This window comes from Barbus barbus, assembly GCF_936440315.1.
Source record: "Barbus barbus genome assembly, chromosome: 1".
NCBI classification, from domain to species: domain Eukaryota; kingdom Metazoa; phylum Chordata; class Actinopteri; order Cypriniformes; family Cyprinidae; genus Barbus; species Barbus barbus.
This window is the reverse complement of record NC_136729.1, coordinates 17,962,634-17,981,998: the sequence shown is the minus strand read 5'-3', so window position 1 is coordinate 17,981,998 and position 19,365 is coordinate 17,962,634. Positions and strand designations below refer to the sequence as shown.

General features: G+C 36.8%; 1 protein-coding gene across 1 annotated transcript in view; it reads right to left on the bottom strand.

Moving 5' to 3' along the window:
- LOC306845110 (myotubularin-related protein 10-like) overlaps positions 1-19,111 on the bottom strand; it is a 28,763-nt gene extending 9,652 nt beyond the window's left edge. The window contains exons 1-5 of the mRNA XM_079377698.1: positions 18,622-19,111; positions 17,809-17,869; positions 6,985-7,121; positions 5,799-5,871; positions 3,322-3,464 (exon numbers count right to left, since the gene is read on the bottom strand). Of these exons, the coding sequence (XP_079233824.1) occupies positions 3,322-3,464; positions 5,799-5,871; positions 6,985-7,121; positions 17,809-17,869; positions 18,622-18,681 (474 nt within the window). The 5' untranslated portion in view covers positions 18,682-19,111. The remainder of the gene's footprint in view (positions 1-3,321; positions 3,465-5,798; positions 5,872-6,984; positions 7,122-17,808; positions 17,870-18,621) is intronic.
- Positions 19,112-19,365: the final 254 nt, after the last annotated feature.

The following is a 19,365-nucleotide window of genomic DNA, read 5'->3' as shown; positions in this document are numbered from 1 at the left end:
GCAGAGGAACAAAAGCGTCAGGGAAGCTCTGGAACGGAACTTCAAGATAAATGCACATGTTTGCTAAGAGCTCAGAAAGTGAGAGCCGCATTCAAAGGGCTTTTTGTTCCTCTTGTTTTTTGTGGTGCTTTTCTTACCCCTTTCTCCCCCTTCCTTCACACATTCTCAGGAGCTGGCAGACTGTTTAGAACTGAACTCTGACACCTCTTTTTTCTTCCTCCCCCTTGACTTCCCTCCTTCTATACCTTTAGTTATTCCCCTTGGAGTTTGGGCTCTGTATTTGGTGGGTAACTGCAGGTGAAAAGCCCGGCTTCCCTCAGTCTTTTTCCTATTACAGTAAGGAAAACTCCCTTTTTCGCTTTCAACAACATAAACAGCTCTCAGTGCAGCCTTTGAGATTCTAGTGACTAATAAATGATGACTAACAATCATTCCAAAGATGCTGTGAAAACCATTCATCTGGCTCTGAGTCATGCTATAGGAATGGCCAATCAGGGCTCGTTACACTGCAGGAATGACGAATTGGAGGCCGCTCTCCTCTTCTGACAGTAGCACAATGTGGAATGTTCGTTTTACACAAAGTTCCACATTGCCAGGCAACAGCAGCTGTTGTGAAGCAACAGGATGGGTCTGTAGGCCGGTGTGAGTCACAGAGCCTGGAGTTCATGGTATGATCAGATCAGCTTGTATAAAGAGCTCTTTTTATCTGCTTTATGGCACAGATGTATAACGGGAGGGAGAGACATTCCTCAACAGAACATGCTTTATTTTATGAGGCAGAGAGCCTCTGATGGTTTTGGAGGGAACTTTAAAAACGCTCCAAAATGCTTCACTGCCGTGCATTTTTGGCCTTAGTCTATCATTGGGGAAAATAAAAAATAAAATAAATAACCAACATTACAAAAGTAAGAAAATTTTAGAACATGTTTAAGAATATCTGATTATCTTTTCTGTCAAAGACTCGGACAGTCTACAGACTAAGACAGTCTGTAAATAAAGCAAAAAAATAATAATATTACAAAATACACTATTATTCAAAAGTTTGGGTTTAGTAAGATGTTTAAATGTTTTTGAAAAAAATGTCTCTCTCAAAAAGGCTGCATTTATTTGATCAAAAGTATGGTAAAAAAACAGTAATATTGTGAAATATTACAATTTACAGTTTAACAATTAACAGTTTTCTATTTAAATACATTTTAAATTGATAATTGATCCATTTGTTCAGGATTCTTTGATGAGTATTTGAATCAGAAATCTTTTGTAACATTCTAAAAGTCTTTACTGTCACTTTTGATCAATTTAATGTGTCCTTGCTGAATAAAAGTATTCCTTTCGGAGGAAAAAAAAACATTGAACGGTAGTGTATGAGGTTAAATAATGTATAAATCTCTCATTTTAACAAAAGTGAATAAAATTTCTCATTGTTTTGGTCTCACAGAGGTCCTTTACAGTGGCATGCATTTGAAGGAGTAAAGCCCTGTTCACACCAAGAACGATAACTATAAAGATAACTGTTTTAGTGTCCACACCAGCAAACGATATCATGTTTATTCTAAGCACTCGCGGGTCTGCCGCTTTAAATTTTCAAGCTCGTTACAGCAGGATTGATTCTGATTGGATGTCAATGTTTTTGTCGTTCATTAGCTGGAAAAAAAAAAATCGGTCTGAAAGTGATTCTAACGACATCGTTTCTCTGTGCCTTTATCGTTATTGTTGTGGTATGGACTCTGCTATTCTTTAATATTGAGAACGATTTTTAGAACTATATCTTTATCGTCATCTTTGAATGATTTTTAGAACTATATCTTTATCGTCATCTTTGAATGATTTTTAGAACTATATCTTTATCTTTATAGTTATCGTCCTTGTTGTGAACAGGCCTGCGATAATGTTAGTTAGAGTTTAATGTTTAGGGTGACCATACGGGCCATTTTTACAGGACGTGTCCTAACTGTAACAAATGTGAGAAGTCATGGGAGAGGAACCAATTCCTCGAATTTGAATGGCTAATTAAACTGTCAACTAAATAATGCCAGACTGTTATGATTGCAACTGTTCAACAAGAAAAAATTAAGAAAACAAATGGTCTAATAACAAAGTAAAAAACTCATATGAACATTAAGTAATTTCACATTTGAATCTAAATGATCTTTGAGTAAGAATAGGAAGGAAGAGACGAATCTGGCTTCTCTGTGACTAGTCATTACAGGTCTGCAGTGGGATCTTCTTTTAATCATTTTTGAAAGAGTAATTCATGCCTTTATCACCACGAGGCTTGATTATTGTAACTCTCTTTTTCTGGGGATAACTCAATCCTCCTTAAACCGCCTTCGGATGGTTCAGAATGCGGCTGCTAGAGTCCTGACAGGAGCTCGTAAGCGTGAGCATATTACCCCAATCCTTCAGTCGTTACATTGGTTACCTGTGCGCTACAGGATTCATTTTAAAGTGCTCTTACTGGTTTTTAAGTCATTAAATGGTTTAGCACCCTCTTACCTCTCGGATCTTTTGATAGACCATCAATCTGCAAGAGCTCTTAGGTCTGCCAACTTAAGGCTCTTAGTGGTTCCTAGAACCAGACTCAAGTCTAGGGGTGATCGAACATTCGCAGTAGTGTAGGGGCGGTTCTGATTTCTGTAGGAAGACTATTCCAAAATCTCGGAGCAGCTATCAATTTTTAAATCCAGGTTACAAACATTTTTATTTGAGCTGGCTTATTATTCGTGATTTGCTTCTGCTCTGCCCTATGTCTTGTAGTTTTATGTGTGAACTGTCTTTGTTTTTAATTCTGTTAGTGGTTACTTTCTTTGTACAGCACACTGGTCAACGGCAGTTGTGTTTAGTGGTGCTCTATAAATAAATTGAAATTGAAATCAGTATCCACCAGACAGAGAAGGTGGATGAAAGCAATGCTGTTTAGGTAAAATGACAAACTATAATCCCCTCATCCTACAACCTCTCAGTAGGAAAGGGGAGACAATGAAAAGAAGAGACTTCCTGAAACACCACAGGCCTAGAGTTCTAGGAACGGATTCTAGTTTAAGTAGGACACTGACGAAACAAAATGCAATGAATTCGCATAAAACTTCATTCCAGGAGAGGAACCAATAATATGCAGGAATTTCTTGTACATGTTTACAATTTCACTTCGGGGACTTCAGCAGGGGGCTGCAGTCAAACCCATTAGTCCTTAATCCTCTCTCAGACTAATCTAAAAGGGCCTGGAACGCGGAGGTGTGTGAGCATGTGTGGGAGTGTGTTTGGGTGCAAGGGGCTGCGATCTTAATTATTTTACGTATGTGTGTGTGTGCGTTTTTGTACCTTTTTAGCACTCTCGGGTCCGGCTTCATCAAAGCGGAATCGGATGATGCGGAAGTCTTTGCAGTAGAGGATAAGTTCAGTGGGGTTAAATTTCAGCTTCTGATTGGAACCTAAAATCTTCTGCTTCCCCTTAACATCATTCACTATAGAAAAAAACACAAAGTCTTATTTTGATTTTGTAAGCATTACTGATAATGAAAGTAGATCGAGGACTGGTAATGATAAGAAGAATTGGGATTGGGATGTGGCAAGAGGCAGATTTGCATGAACACCACAGCATTGTGTGTCATGGGTGCTTACTACCAAGTTTACTAATCTCACTATTGGATTCTACTCGTGCTAGTCAGCGACGGAGTATAATCTGCAGTATAATCTGAATTACATAATATTCAGTCAAATAATCTGAAGGCACAAGAAATAATGACTATGTTTAAAGTAATAAATAAAATAAGAAACTGAAATAATTAAGTAAATTCTCTTTTCCTAAAGTAACTACTAAGGAATACAGAAGTACTAATTCAGACCACTTGTTCCATTTTTTAACATTTGGAGTTCTAGAGAACATGACACTTTATCTTCACCACAAAATGAGTTCCTCTAATCAAGTATATCCACTAATGAGCTGAATGAGCTCACTAGACATTAACGTTCAAGAAGACATATGGAAAAATATCACTTCACAGTTCAATATTTGCTTTCCAAAAAAAGTCTCTTATGTGCACAGCTAAAAGATTCTAATGACGAGCAACAAGTAAATTTTACTTGTCTAAATAGTAAGCGATTGTTAAGTGAGAGGAGTGTTTTAATCAAAATTCAGTATGTAAAGGAACTATGGTACACATTGATATTGTTCTATTGTTATAAATTAACATGAAATTGTTCAATTATAAATGCTTTAAAAGTATTTTTCATTGCAATTTCATTAACTAATGTAAACATGTTACTGAAACTATTGAAGACTGAATTGTGTTGCTAAGATGTAGTTAATTTAAGTAAATAAAACGCAAGTAAATATTTTTGTAAGAGGAGCCTACTCTTGCATGTGACATAAAAAATATATAAAAAAGAAACAAATATAAGCAGATATGGTCTGTTGGAGCCTTCAGTCCTGTAATTAATACAGCATAGACAAACGCCAAGGGCAATATCCCAGACTCCAGGGGTCACTCCGCATGCCTTACTGACAGAATGAAGCCTCAAAGAGCATGCAGTGTGTTTTTTTTCTATGCCTGATTCTCTTATAAAGGTCTTTTGTTAAAGCCACACACACAGACGGAGTAAAAAAAGGGAAAAGAAGCAGGCTTCATGCTCTATCTGTTCAGCACAGCAATTCAACACTTGGGAGGCTAAGTCAGCAATGAGGGGAGTGCACGGATCTAACACGAACAAGATTAATCGTGGCCAGGCTCAGGCTGCAGTCTGGCTGGATGAGCTCATCTACAGCCATCCAAACAGGTTCTGCAGCTACGCTACACTGTCTCAATTGACTGCATCACTCGTGGAAAAATCCAAGCCAACGGGGTTACAGTCAGTCATCTAGGACACATGATCCGTTTTGTTATGTTAACACAAATGCAGTAGCAGTTTACGTAAAGGTAAAAGGGGAACAGACACAGAAAGACAGATTAAGTTGAGCACTGAGGTGCAGTAGAAAAAAAGAAATGGAGAACAACCAATGTTAGAAGGAAACCAGTGACTGTAAAAACACTGAAGGAGAACGACAGGATTAACACACGAGGGACATTCTATATAAAGCTGCATAGGGTCTGACCAGTCAGACGCCTCAAAACATTTTCATTTAGGCTATTAAAAGCATAAAAGCATGGTTGGAGTTTCATGTGGCAGTGTTACTCAAACTAGGGTCTGTGGAGCCCGAGGCATTCATCTCACACAGCCAGGGCATCTATGGAGAATTTCTGAGCGAAAATGTGGATCATAGTTTAAAAAAAAAAAAAAAAAAAAAAGTACAAAAGCCTCTATTTAAATGAAAACAATTTAGGTTTTAAATCAAACCAGATTAGCTACTAGATGAATCATAATTACAAAATATGATTTGAAATAATCCACCCCCACCCCAAAAAAAAGTCTTAAAAAAAAAAAAAAAAGTTTACACACAATTTTAGGAGAATTAATGAATATTTGCATGCATCAAATCAGAAACATCAACAAAAGATAAAAGTAATTACTATTGGTATGAAATTACACAAAATATTTTTGAGAGCATATTGCATAAGTTGATCGCAAACTGATTTGATAATGTTGTTCATAACACTGTGTGTGGGCGGATCCGATAGTTTTGGGGTTATACAATCGAGTTGTATTATTTACATATTGTAATGTGTACACACTAGAGCTTACGTGCTAAGCTCCTCTTTGATAGTGATTCAACTGATTGTAGAAAACAGCAGCAAAAAAAAACAGGTGGTCTGCAGGTGTTGGGAAGCGTGGTGGAGTGCGTTCATGTGCTGTTGAATTACCTGTTACTACCTGCTCCACGCAAGCCAGTGGGATATCGTGCTCACCCAAGAGGCGGTGGGTACACTGGAATCTCTGTAAACAATAAAAAGACAAGGATCATTTTTCATTCATTTGCTTTCAATCTTTTTGTTGACGTTATCCAGTAAAGAGAACCTCATGAGCTACGGCTGGCCTGTGTATGAACTAGTGTAATGGGTGACCTGTATTAGCTTTGAAGGCCTGTAATAATTTACCTTCTTTCCTAAGTAAATCAGCTGATCATCTGTTGACTGAGGGAGATTATTAACATGTTTAACTTATTTAACTTAAGAGCTGCTTAACAGAATGGAGTGACTATATAAGTTAATATGTGTAGCAGACTTCACTGCTCTGGAAAAGAACTTTGGATTCTTTTGCATGACTTGGTCTTGAAGACGGTCTGAAATTTATTTCCGTTTATCCAGTCTAATAGGGAGTAATACTCATGACACCAATGTAAAGAAATTGTATTATATTGTACAAATTATAATACTGAAATCTATTTCACCTATATGTTCACATGTCTAATGCAGACCTGCTTTTCTCAATACTGAAAGATAAAGTGTGTAATTTCTAGTTTAATGAGTCAACTACAGTGTATGGAAGTCAATAGTCATTTATTTCCCCAAAATGTTTAATCACTGTGGCTCTCAAAACATTGTCATGACCAGTTATAAATACATAAATAATTAAGTACATTCAAATTATAGTGCAACAGGTCAACAAATCTATTAATTAATTTTCCTCAGCTATGTAGATTCATTTTCGAATTCTCTCCAGCAAGTTATAGTGAATAAATATTAGATTACAATCCTAAATTCAGAGGATTTCTATTAAAGATGTTTCTGGGGTAGAAGGTTAATTATTTCCATTGCACTCTGAAAACAGCACAGAAAGCTAAATAAAATTCACACATGTATTTTCTGCTACCAGAAATGTTAAAGTCAGCAATTCTTCAAATGACAAATTATAAAAACATGTTTTTATTGTCATTTAATTTTATTTTGCTTTTTATTTATTTCTCTTTTTAAAGTTGTGAGACCACATATTAATAAAATGTTATATATATAAACTAAAAGCATGTTTTGTGTTAAAAAATATTCTATGATTTCATCTCTGCTTATTGTTGCAGTAAAAGTATTGACTCTCAGATAAGTCAGTGCTTACCTGTCGTGGCAAGGAATTATGGGCAATGAAGGAAACTTTGAAGTTAGTACACACAAGTTTCCCCCAGAGGTCATCCTGACAGCTCTCTGCACCGATGCACTTCCTTACAAAGTTCGCCTCGTTCACAACTATTTCACCTGTAAAGAGGGAACAAGGAAGTGAAATTCAGAGGAAGGAAAAACACAATCAGCTGAGCAGTGGATGATTAGCTGAAATTTTAACTCAGCTTAAATATTTAAATTAAAAGGAACTGTTGGTACTTGTGTTTAACATGTAACATTGATTTGTTTAATTCTAAGTACGTGTCCATATACTTTTCTGCTAACAGGAACCCAACTTTTTAAGAGCCAAACAGAAATGAATGAAACTAATATTGTGGTTTATTTTGCACACGATAGCTCCTCCACAATACAGCAGCAGTTTCTTATTAGTTCAGTAGCAACTTCTGGATTGCTGACCAGTGACCACTAACTGTGACTACACAAACTTGAGTCCCTTCCTAACGGCTTTGCAGGGAAAGCCCTCTCCTGTGACTCTCCTTTCATGTTGGCAGAAAAATGATGCCCTATTAAAAGAAATGGCCTGTTGTGCTGACTAGCCGACACAAACTTTTACCATGTACAGAGTGTGCACACATGCATGCTGAGAGTCCTGAACGTTTGCTTTTTTTCTTTTCTTTTTTTTTACACAAACAGGAAAACAGCACGAATTCAAAGTCAGGTGTACCAGTTGGTCACAGAGACATTTTGTTTGTACTAATAATACTTACTTGTGCCAGTGAATCTAGAGTCTTTGCTGAGCTTTACCACATTTAGAATGGATCTAATGTCACTCTAAAGAGACATGTATGCCAAGGACGATAACTGCAATGATAACTATAAAGATATAACAAACCCTTTCAGAATTCTTTTTTTTTCCAGCAAAGGAACAATAAAAACGTTCACAGCTGAGTCTGAATCCATCCAACTTTATAAAGCTTTAGCATTTGAAGCAGCAGATGACATAACTGCAGAATGGGCTTATATAATAAACAGAATGCCATGCCATGTTGACAGAATGTTGGTGTGGATGCAAATATAGTCATCTATATTTATACAAGTTATCATTCTTGGGGTGAACAGGCCTTATTGGGATGACAGTAATTAGTTATGCACAAATATTTAACTTCTGGTAGACATGATAATTCAATTTTTTGTAGATGATTATATTGGATAATTATGTATTATGGCAAATAAACAGCCAATACTACACTAGTTTGACAATTTTGACTAAATTAAAATAAATAATTTAAAATAAACTAAAAACCATTAAAAGTTACTTTTTTTTAAGTGCTTAACTGCTACAAACTAATTTAGGTCACAACATTATAATATACAGAGTGGAAAATGTGGAAATGTAACATTGTTAGTAAATTATTATATATAATCAAACAATTTAAGAAAAAAAAAAGAGCTTGAGTAGTCAAAATGACCAAAAAGTCACATTTCTAATTCTCACACGGTTTTTATAATTGTTGGCTATGACCAACATCTCTACTTCCGTCTTTAGCTGAACTTAAGGCACACAGATGGAAATAAAGAAAAACTAATTCTGCTTCATTCTAAACATAGCACTTCCTCTATTCGCTCTAAAGATCATCCAGACACATTAAAAGCCTAAAATGAACAGAGATGTGTGTATATTGGAGAAGAATAATCAAGTTGCTGAGAGGAGAAAGTGAGGGAGAAAAAAAAAACACAAATTCCAGCTGTGAGCACTTTGAGTGTGAGCTCGGTGAGGAGTGTTTGTCTCACAGCTGGGCCTGTTTCAGGGGTTACAGCAGGGCAGGGTGCAGGCTAGCTAAGATGGACGTTGGGCCCTGTGAGAGCATTTGCATCTCAGGCACAACACTGTTGAATGCTTCAATAAACGTCAAAACAGTAGGTCAGCCAGCTGATTTTCAAAGAAAAACAATTAACTTATGACTACACCTGCTTGGAATCTGAGCCGCAGAATTCTGGAGAAAGTTCAGTAGTGAACATCAACAACATCCACAACTACTTGTATATTTATATATTAGATAATTTGGTTGATGTGTTAATGCTTTAAGTTACCAGTCTCATCAGTTGAACCTATATTTACATTTAAAAACATAAAAAAAATATCTTTAATCACTACAGTGAGTGCAGATTAAAAAAATAGTCTTATAGCTCATTTTAATACCTCAGTAAGAAGACCCACAATCTCTATTACCCATCTTCTCACATAAGCACACACACATGCACGCAAATTTCAAACAACTTCCTCTTCCGCTCTGACTAATCAATAAAGAGCCTCTGAAGATCAGTTGATAAAAATCACATCTCATTGTACAATTTGCCTAATACTTTATATCGTGACATTATCACATACACTACCAATTTTTTGAAAGAAACTAATATTTTTTTCCAGCAAGGATGCATTATTCATGAAAAGTGAGAGTAAAAACATTTGTAATGCAAAACATTTCTATTTTCTTAAACGATTTATCAAACAAACCTGAAAAATCTTATCACAGTTTCCAAAAAATATGAATCAGCACCACCACTGTTAACACTGATAATAATAATAATACATGTTTTTTTAGCATCAAATCAGCATATTAGCATCAATTCTAAAGGATCACGTGACAATGAAGACTAGGGTAATGGCTGCTGAAAATTCAACTTTACTCTCACATGAATAAATTCAATTTGAAAATGCATTCAAACAGAATACCGCTATTTTAAATTGTGATATTTCACAATTTTACTGACTTACTGTATTTTTGATCAAATAAATGCAGTCTTGTTGAGCATAAGAGACCAAAAAATTTAAAAAAATCTTACCGACCACAAACTACTGAACAGTAGTGTAATTTAACTTGATCACATTAAATCTACACAGTGGCTTGACTTGACAACACATGGGAGTATACATCATCGACTTGGCATTAAAACTACTTGATTAAATGACCCATGAAAAGTTAAAGACAGTCTGCACCTAAAAATAACAGCATCAAATATTTAGGTATGATCATGTGATCAGGCTTCCTGTGTTTACATCTGGTTAGAAAAGGGCTGTTTCGTGGCTGGCATGTTTTATCAGTACACTTTTGGTTGCATTTTTTCTTTTTAGCTTTGAATGTGGATAGCAATTATAGCAGAGTTAAAAGTTAAAATGATGTTGATGGCTAAAGCAGGGAGAGAAGATGCTGAATACTGCAAGTGTAGCACAGGCTGTTCTTAAGGTTGGATCGAGTTCGGCACAGGAATTCTCTCGTTGCATTGTGCTGCAAAAGTTACATGTAAATGGATCAGAGCAACATGATAACAAGAGGTCAAACAGAGAGACTGACAGAGAAAGAGTGAGTGAGGAGAGAGAGAGAATGTGTGCGTGGGTTTGTAAAAGAACACCGTTCATGAGACAACGGACATGTTTTGTTGAGATGACTTGGCACCATTGGGCCTCCATGTGTGTGTAGGGAGCGGTGGAAAGATTTAAATGGAGCAGTCAAGTAGGAGGGCAATCTGAATAGATACATTCTACTAAAATGTCACCCCATGCAGGACTAAAACAATCCTTAGAGAATGACTAAGATAGACAGTCTATTTTCTTTACATGTCAGCAAACACAACACAGAAAGCCAATAGACCTTTTAAGTATAGTGCATTAAGTATCCTTTTTACACTTAAATTACCTTTGATTAAAGTTAATCTTTAAAAGTACTAATAATTTAATAGGATTAATATTTATTTTCCATACTTTAAATTATAACGTGATGCTGAAATTGCTGTGAAATGTGCCTTTAAAATGACTGATTTTGACTTTTTTTTTTTCAATTTTATTTCAAAATAGAACAGAATTTTAATTCCTGCAAGAATTTAGGAACAGGAACACAAATTAGATTGAGTGAAACATGCACTGCAAGCATTATATCCATGTTGATTTATCGTAAATAGACCAACAAAATACACTTTTATTTGTTAAAAAAATTATTTTACAGCATTTTGCAACATTTACAGTATTTTATTTGAAAAAACTTTTGTAACATTATAAATGTCTTTACTGTCACTTTTGATCAACTTCACATGTACTTGCTAAATAAAAGGAATTACTTTCTTTAAAAAAAAAAACAAAGTAGGCTGTAAATGCAGTGACTTCACCACACCGTGTGCCACCCTACTATCACCACAGTCCACAAAACATAGTGACAAGGGAGGTTTTATTTTAATTTCAGATGAGGAACTAAAAAATGCACAGCACATCTATTTTGGAAACAGGGAAGGTCCATGTTATGCGGCTTAATTATAAGGAACAAACGCCTAAACGCAGAGTCCTTCCCCAAATACCACGGCACTATAGTCGCCTTTCTGTGCGTTTCCCAACACTTCTAGGAACAGAGAAACTGTCCAGATGCATTAAAACCTCTGCCATCGCAGAGGTGGAGCTGCCCGATACGTGTTGTTAATGGCTGATCTACCGTTGCATGGGTTAGACAGGTAAGACAGAACAAAAGGCAAAGCCTCACAGTTATAAGACTGTGAGGTTGAAACTACCTGTCATGAAGCCTTTATTCAGAAGTACCAGGACATTAGGATTAAAGGTAGATGGGTACACACCCAATTCAAGTGTGCTTGGCAGTGGCAGTTATAAGACATACAGGAACAGGTAGATCACATTTTTAAACCCATGATGGGACAGAATCCAAGTCCTACAGACACGTCATCATGATACTGACCTCTTGATTTAGCAGACATCGAACGAGTTTTGAATGCGTTAAAGTAAGCTGAGCATACAAGAGCAAAACAAGCAGCTTTATCAATTTATCAGTCTGATGCTTGCCTACAGATCAACCACTAGCTCTGCACACATATGCCTAAACTACTTCAGACTTCAGTGCACTCCAGAAGCTGCAAGTGAACAGCGCATTGTGGTGCCATCCCAAAGAGGCACAAAGTCACTTTCACTGACCTTTACCTTCACTGTTCCCTGCTGGTGGAATGACCCGCTGAATGCAACCCGAGCAGCTGAGTCTTTAGCCATTTTCAAGAAATGGAAATTAATAAACACTTTCTATTCTATTTCTATTTATTATTTAACTTTGTTACATGTAATGCGTTGGACGAACTGTGACTTGCCATAGCACTTACATATTGTTGGCCTTTGGTTTAATTGCTTCTATTGTCCTCATTTGGCTAAAACATCTGCAAAACGAATTTAAATGTAAATGAAAAGGTAAATTCTCAATGCTGCCATAGAAGCAACAATTTTTCCATTCTGCATGAGAGCTTATTTAAATCAATTGTTAACCCAAAATTATGAAATTCTTTCATCATTTACTCACTCTCATGTTGTTCAAAACCAATATGACTTTTTTCCAAGGAAGGTACCATGCACTGGTCACTTTTTTCCATGCAATTACAAATAACAAAGAAATTTCAAAGCTTCAAAAAGTCAAAAAGAAAAGATAAGAGGTCAACATGATTAATATATTTTGTTATATTTCAAGTCTTCTGAATCAAATTATAGCTTTGGATTTTTTCGTAATTAAATCATTCTATTGAGTTAGATCTTTTAATGAACCAGTTAATCCAATTCATAAAACTGTTCTGAGGCTAAATCTACAGTAATCCGGAAGCATTTGAAAACATCTTGTTCTCGGAGTTTTGGCCTTCAGTTCACACTGAGGTGGCTTTTTTAAGATGCTCTCCTAAGTGCATAAAGTTGCAAATGCTGTCTTCGCATTGAAGTGTGACTGTGAAAACTGAGGAATTAGATATTGGAAAATGCTTGAAAACATTAGTGTGGACAGAGAGCGTTTTGAAATAGAGCCTTGTTTTCAAATATATCTGGATTAATGTAGTCGTAGCAGCAATATTTCAGTTATGATTGGAGTGATACAGTTCACAATGCTGGTTACAGCAATTTTCAAGTGAACACAAGATTAGCAGTAAATAATAATTGAAATTTTGGTCTGTTTCTCACACAAATCTATCATATGGATTTAGAACACATGGAATATGGATACATTTATGGTGATTTTGCATCATTTTTGAAGTAGCTGCAGAAGAGCAACTAGTACATTTCTAAAGGTGCCATAGAATGCATTGATACAATATTTTAAATTGTTTTCTGATATCTACATAGAAGGTATGTGGCTTAGGTAAGGGCAAAAATTCTCCAGAAACGGTTTTACACGTCCATTTCTCCTTAGAATGAAATATATTTACATTTATGCATTTAGCAGACGCTTGACTTACATTGCATTCAAGTTACAGTTTTTCCATTTGATCAGCTCTTGCTTTCCCTGGGAATCGAACCCATGACCTTGGCGTTGCTAGCGCCATGCTCTACTATTTGAGCTGTTATTACCTTATTTGGAAGGGTCATGAATAATAATGTTGGCTCTGCTCTTTTCACTCTTTTCTCTGTTTCACAGTGTGGCTCAATGTTGAGCTCTGCTCTGATTGGCTGTTTCACAGTGCGGCTCATTTCAGTAGCTCACACAGCAGGAAGGAAACACAGAGAAGATATATATTTCAATACTTTCTCGCACAGTTATATCGTTAGGTAATTATACTGTAAATAAAATGCGGGCATCAGGGAGCCACTATTAATATGCTGGGAGGTGAAACTGCTTTCAAATGCAAGATTGCTTTTTAGTTTCACTTTCACTTTCGAGATTCGTGATCGCACGTACTCTGTTTATACTATGGAGCGGCAGTACGAGGGGTGGGAGAATTTTTTTTTTATTCAATTTCAGAATCGATTCCGAGCTTAGTTTTTAACCAGATGTGCGATGACGCTGCGTTTGCTTTAGAAACACCCGTATTCTGCTTGCTTCCAATTCCTTACACACATACACCATTCGAACCTTCCGTAAAATAATCTTTCATAAAGTTTGGAAAGATTGAAGCGAATTACAACGGGCTTCATTGCACAGGATGCGCTGTGAGAGACGCGCGCTTTGTTTGATGTTACACTTGAAGTGTGCGGTCTCGCCCATCAGTATTTTCCTTACAAATGCTCAACGAAGTTATCATTTATGTGGTTTGGAAGGCAGTGGACTTATATATTTACAATATGAACCTCACTAACAGAAGGCTGTTTTCAATTTGGTTTTATGACGCAAAATTAATGTGAACACAGCCAGTTATGTCTTAAGGGATTAAACGGACAGGACAAACCACATTACTTTTTATATTTCAAAAGAGATCCGTGCGTGAATGCAGCTTAATAGATCTCCCGCTGTCTATGATGTCATAGTTCTTCAATGGAAAACATTCAGATAATCTTAAATACTGAAAGCACTGTTTGTTGTTTGTTATATGTTTCTATGCTCCTCTTTATTATTTGCTACTTGCGTGTATGTTTTTAAATTATATTAGTTTAAAATTCTTAACATACAAATATTTTAATAAATTTTCTTATTTGTAATTATTTTTAAAAAGTACTTAATTACTTATATAAGGATATGTAAATGTAAGGATTTTAAAATTCTCAAGTCGGTAAACTAATTAATTAATAAGGGGGGGAAAAAGTAAATCAAGAATCGTTCTGGAATCGGATCGTGACTCCCAGAATCGGAATCGGATCGTTTTCCATGATCTGCCATTTTCGCTGTTGTCCTCGCTTGTTTCTTCACAATACCTGCAGAACTTCAGATGGTTCGGCTGGTGGGTGGCCTAGAACATGGGCGGGTATATGCAAATGTTGGGGGCGTAACTATTAGTGATCCCGACTGTAACGTCACAGTCAGTGTTATGTTCTGATTCGCCTATTTTTCAGTGGTCTTTTGCATTCACAAGATTTACATAAGTAGGAGGAAACAATGGTGTTTGAGGCTCACGGTATGTCATTTGTCACCTTACAAAAGACTCCTTTCTCATTCCACAGATGAATGAAAGACATACATGTTTGGTACAACATAAGAGAGATAATATAATAATATCCTCTTAGCCTTACACACCTACTTTATTTACAATTCACAAATAAGGAAGTGTGGCATTAAAATGCTGTCTAGAGGAAGCTGGCGCATCGTAGACCCTCTGTAAACACTTCAGCTGGCATCACAACCCAAACACAACAAAGCAGGGCAGATCACAGGCTCTTCAAGCAAGGCCACGCATTAAAAATTCAGAGGCTGCACAAGTGCAGGAAACGGGTTGGATAAGATACTGTTCCGTATACAGGAAGGACCTCTGTGAATATCATGTTCAACTGATCACTCAAAACGCCCGAGACATAATTTCTGTTTCATTTCTGTCTCAGTGTCACACACACACTTCTCTCCTACCAAATGTTCATCTCACAACAGCAGAAGCTGATTGGTGATGCAATGGTGAAAATAGAGAAAAGGGCAAAAGACAACGGATTGCTATGGAAACTAACAGGCAGCCTTCTGTTAATTGACAATGTACCAAAATGTGGCAGATTGAACAGGAAGAGACAGAAGAGGCAATAGAACCACCAAATTATTAAAAATTACACTCACCTAAAGGATTATTAGGAACACCTGTTCAATTTCTCATTAATGCAATTATCTAATCAACCAATCACATGGGAGTTGCTTCAATGCATTTAGGGGTGTGGTCCTGGTCAAGACAATCTCCTGAACTCCAAACTGAATGTCAGAATGGGAAAGAAAGGTGATTTAAGCAATTTTGAGCGTGGCATGGTTGTTGGTGCCAGACGGACCGGTCTGAGTATTTCACAATCTGCTCAGTTACTGGGATTTTCACGCACAACCATTTCTAGGGTTTACAAAGAATGGTGTGAAAAGGGAAAAACATCCAGTATGCGGCAGTCCTGTGGGCGAAAATGCCTTGTTGATGCTAGAGGTCAGAGGAGAATGGGCCGACTGATTCAAGCTGATAGAAGAGCAACTTTGACTGAAATAACCACTCGTTACAACCGAGGTATGCAGCAAAGCATTTGTGAAGCCACAACACGCACAACCTTGAGGCGGATGGGCTACAACAGCAGAAGACCCCACCGGGTACCACTCATCTCCACTACAAATAGGAAAAAGAGGCTACAATTTGCACGAGCTCACCAAAATTGGACGGTTGAAGACTGGAAAAATGTTGCCTGGTCTGATGAGTCTCGATTTCTGTTGAGACATTCAGATGGTAGAGTCAGAATTTGGCGTAAACAGAATGAGAACATGGATCCATCATGCCTTGTTACCACTGTGCAGGCTGGTGGTGGTGGTGTAATGTGTGGGGGATGTTTTCTTGGCCCCTTAGTGCCAATTGGGCATCGTTTAAATGCCACGGCCTACCTGAGCATTGTTTCTGACCATGTCCATCCCTTTATGACCACCATGTACCCATCCTCTGATGGCTACTTCCAGCAGGATAATGCACCATGTCACAAAGCTCGAATCATTTCAAATTGGTTTCTTGAACATGACAATGAGTTCACTATACTAAAATGGCCCCCACAGTCACCAGATCTCAACCCAATAGAGCATCTTTGGGATGTGGTGGAACGGGAGCTTCGTGCCCTGGATGTGCATCCCACAAATCTCCATCAACAGCAAGATGCTATCCTATCAATATGGGCCAACATTTCTAAAGAATGTTTTCAGCACCTTGTTGAATCAATGCCACATAGAATTAAGGCAGTTCTGAAGGCTAAAGGGGGTCAAACATAGTATTAGTATGGTGTTCCTAATAATCCTTTAGGTGAGTGTACATTGGATTTCATTCAGCAGACACTTTCTGTTCCAAAGTAATTTACTGTACAATTTACAACAGAACAACCACAGTTCACAGTTCAGAACAACCAGCCTATTCAGTGATCTGCTACATTAAGCTAGTTGAACAAACTCTGAGTAGGCTAAGAGTTGACAAAACCAAACAAATCCAAACCGGCTTAGATCAGATTCAGGGGGTTCACAACACTTGCTATAAACACTCTCAGTTAATTCAGGATTTGATCCAGAGTTTATGATTAACTTTGGAACGTGAGCACTTTAAAGTGTGCTATCTGCAGGGAACAGCCAATCACATGAAACATGGAGAACATCATTGTTTGATTCACACAAATCACATCTCTGTTGAAGAATAAGAGTTTGTTTAAAATATCATGAATTTAAAGGGGTCATGATATGAGAAACCAAATTAACCATTGATCTTTTGATACAGAAGAGGTCTCATACTTAATACATCATGCAAGTTTCATAACTTAAAATGTCCTAATCATCAATAAAAAAGCATTTACGTAATAACAGCTGACATTTGATCACGCTTAATGTGAGTGTCGTGTTGTGTCAAAAAAAAAGAAAACTACAATCACTACCGCTATCTTAATGGATATTAATTGTGAAAATATAAGTGTTATTATGCAATACATTAAGGATACAAAAACAATAAACACTTCAAATCACCTAACCATCTTTACACTTACATTTTTCTCTTGAACATAGATGGCACAAAATCTCATTTCAACATTTAAAGACCGGCTGTGCTCTTCTTAATTGCTTTAGCCGTGAACTACTTTAATTTGGAAGAAGAAATATATTGAGTGACTTTATTGCGTTAGATATATTTCACTTTGCTCACAGCTGATCTTATAATGGTGATGAACACAAGTAAAAAACACAATCCACCTTCTTGAACCTGAAAAACCAGAGTTTGCTCAAACTTAGGCCTAACTCAAACGTATAGCCACTGAAACCACCTTTGTGAACTAGGCCAAAGGGATTCGAACCACACATTCAGTTAAAAGACCAAATCTTCAAATACTAAGCCACACCATCCCTGTGATGTTTATGAGTTGTTTGCCAAAAGAACGGATGCACCTTTTTTTCTTTCTTACCAGGTAGAAGTTTCGCTTCTAGTTTCTTGATGGGCAGTTGAGGACTTTTCTTCAAATCAGTCTGTGTAAAAGATAAAGAACACTTAAAATCACCTAACCACTTTCAAGTATGCAAGACAAAGTAGATCTTTATGTTTACATTTTTCTCTTGACCGTATGGCACAAAATCTCATTTCAACATTTAATGAGTGGCTATGTTCTTCATTTTGTCATTTGATCTGAATATAAACATTTATAATCAGGTTTTGAGAATAAATGATCAAATTTTGTGTCTTTCGTGTTGCTGCATTGTGTTGAATGTCAAAAGTTTTCGTGTCTATTGGTCAATGAGGAATTTGACACACTAATTCCTATTATTCAAAACTTCCATGAGTTAGATGTTATTCATTTATTTCCATTAGTATCACACTGGCTGATGCATCAACATCATGCACATGTTAAATTTATCTAAATATATTTAAATATATACCTAAATAAATTATATTTATCTAAATTTCCTACAAGTTGAAAGTACATGCACATTGCTCTTAAAGGAGGGCATCTAGCTCCGTCTGAATACATGGTAAGTTACTGCTGTGGTGCTTTTTGAAGAAAAGTCATTAAGAAAGTAAGCACTGTGAACAGCTGACACCTGAGTTATCAAACCAAGTGAAGTCTTAACTATGAGGTTACCAGTCGTCTAGATGTCAAACATATGGGGTGACACAGTTTTCTTAACATACATAAGTTATACAAGTGCAGAACAGTTTAATAAACGAGTAGAATGACTTTGTTTTTAGCTACTAATCGTTAGCATGCTAGTGTCTCACTCACCTGAAGTGGAGGAAGATAAGACTTAAAAGTCGGCTTCGTTTGTTTACCGGAGAACATCATTTAAACGGGACGATATGACAAAAATGCGAAGTGTAAATCCATATAAGAGCAGCCTAAAACTCTTAAACCCGTTTCGGGCTACTTCAAAGCATTAAATCCTGGGTTTATTCAGTAGAAGCGGTGTTTAAACGCATAGTTTCCATGAATTCAAAAGCAGTATTTAGTCTGTGCTTTGCATGCAGGAGTATCTCAGTTGGATTTGGTCTGTCCCGCTGAAGTCTCTTCGTTAGCGGCTGTCAAACTCACAGTTTAGCTGCTTTAGTTTCCCGCTGTAAACATTCAGGTCATGTTCAGTCTTCTTGTCTGAATCAACAGTGTGTGTGGGTCCTGTGGTGGTGCTTCAGTCCTATAATTCACCGTCCGTGTTCAGCTCAGCCATGTTTATTAGAGGAGGAATGGGGAGGTGCAGCCTGCTTGAGCTCTGGACCACAAAAAAACAGGAGTGAGTTATGGCGAGCCCTGTGGACCATTGGAGCGTTTTGGTTTTAAATACGAATATTCATATTGTTTATAATATTAAACATATACATATATATATTAAGTGCTTTAACACATTTAATTCAAAATGTGAACTTTGCCCTTCTAGAATTTTAAATATTCGAATGCAGAGAATAATCTTTATATGCCCGCTATTTAAGTGATCTTAATTGCGTTGCAATGTCGAAAAATGCACATATGCATATA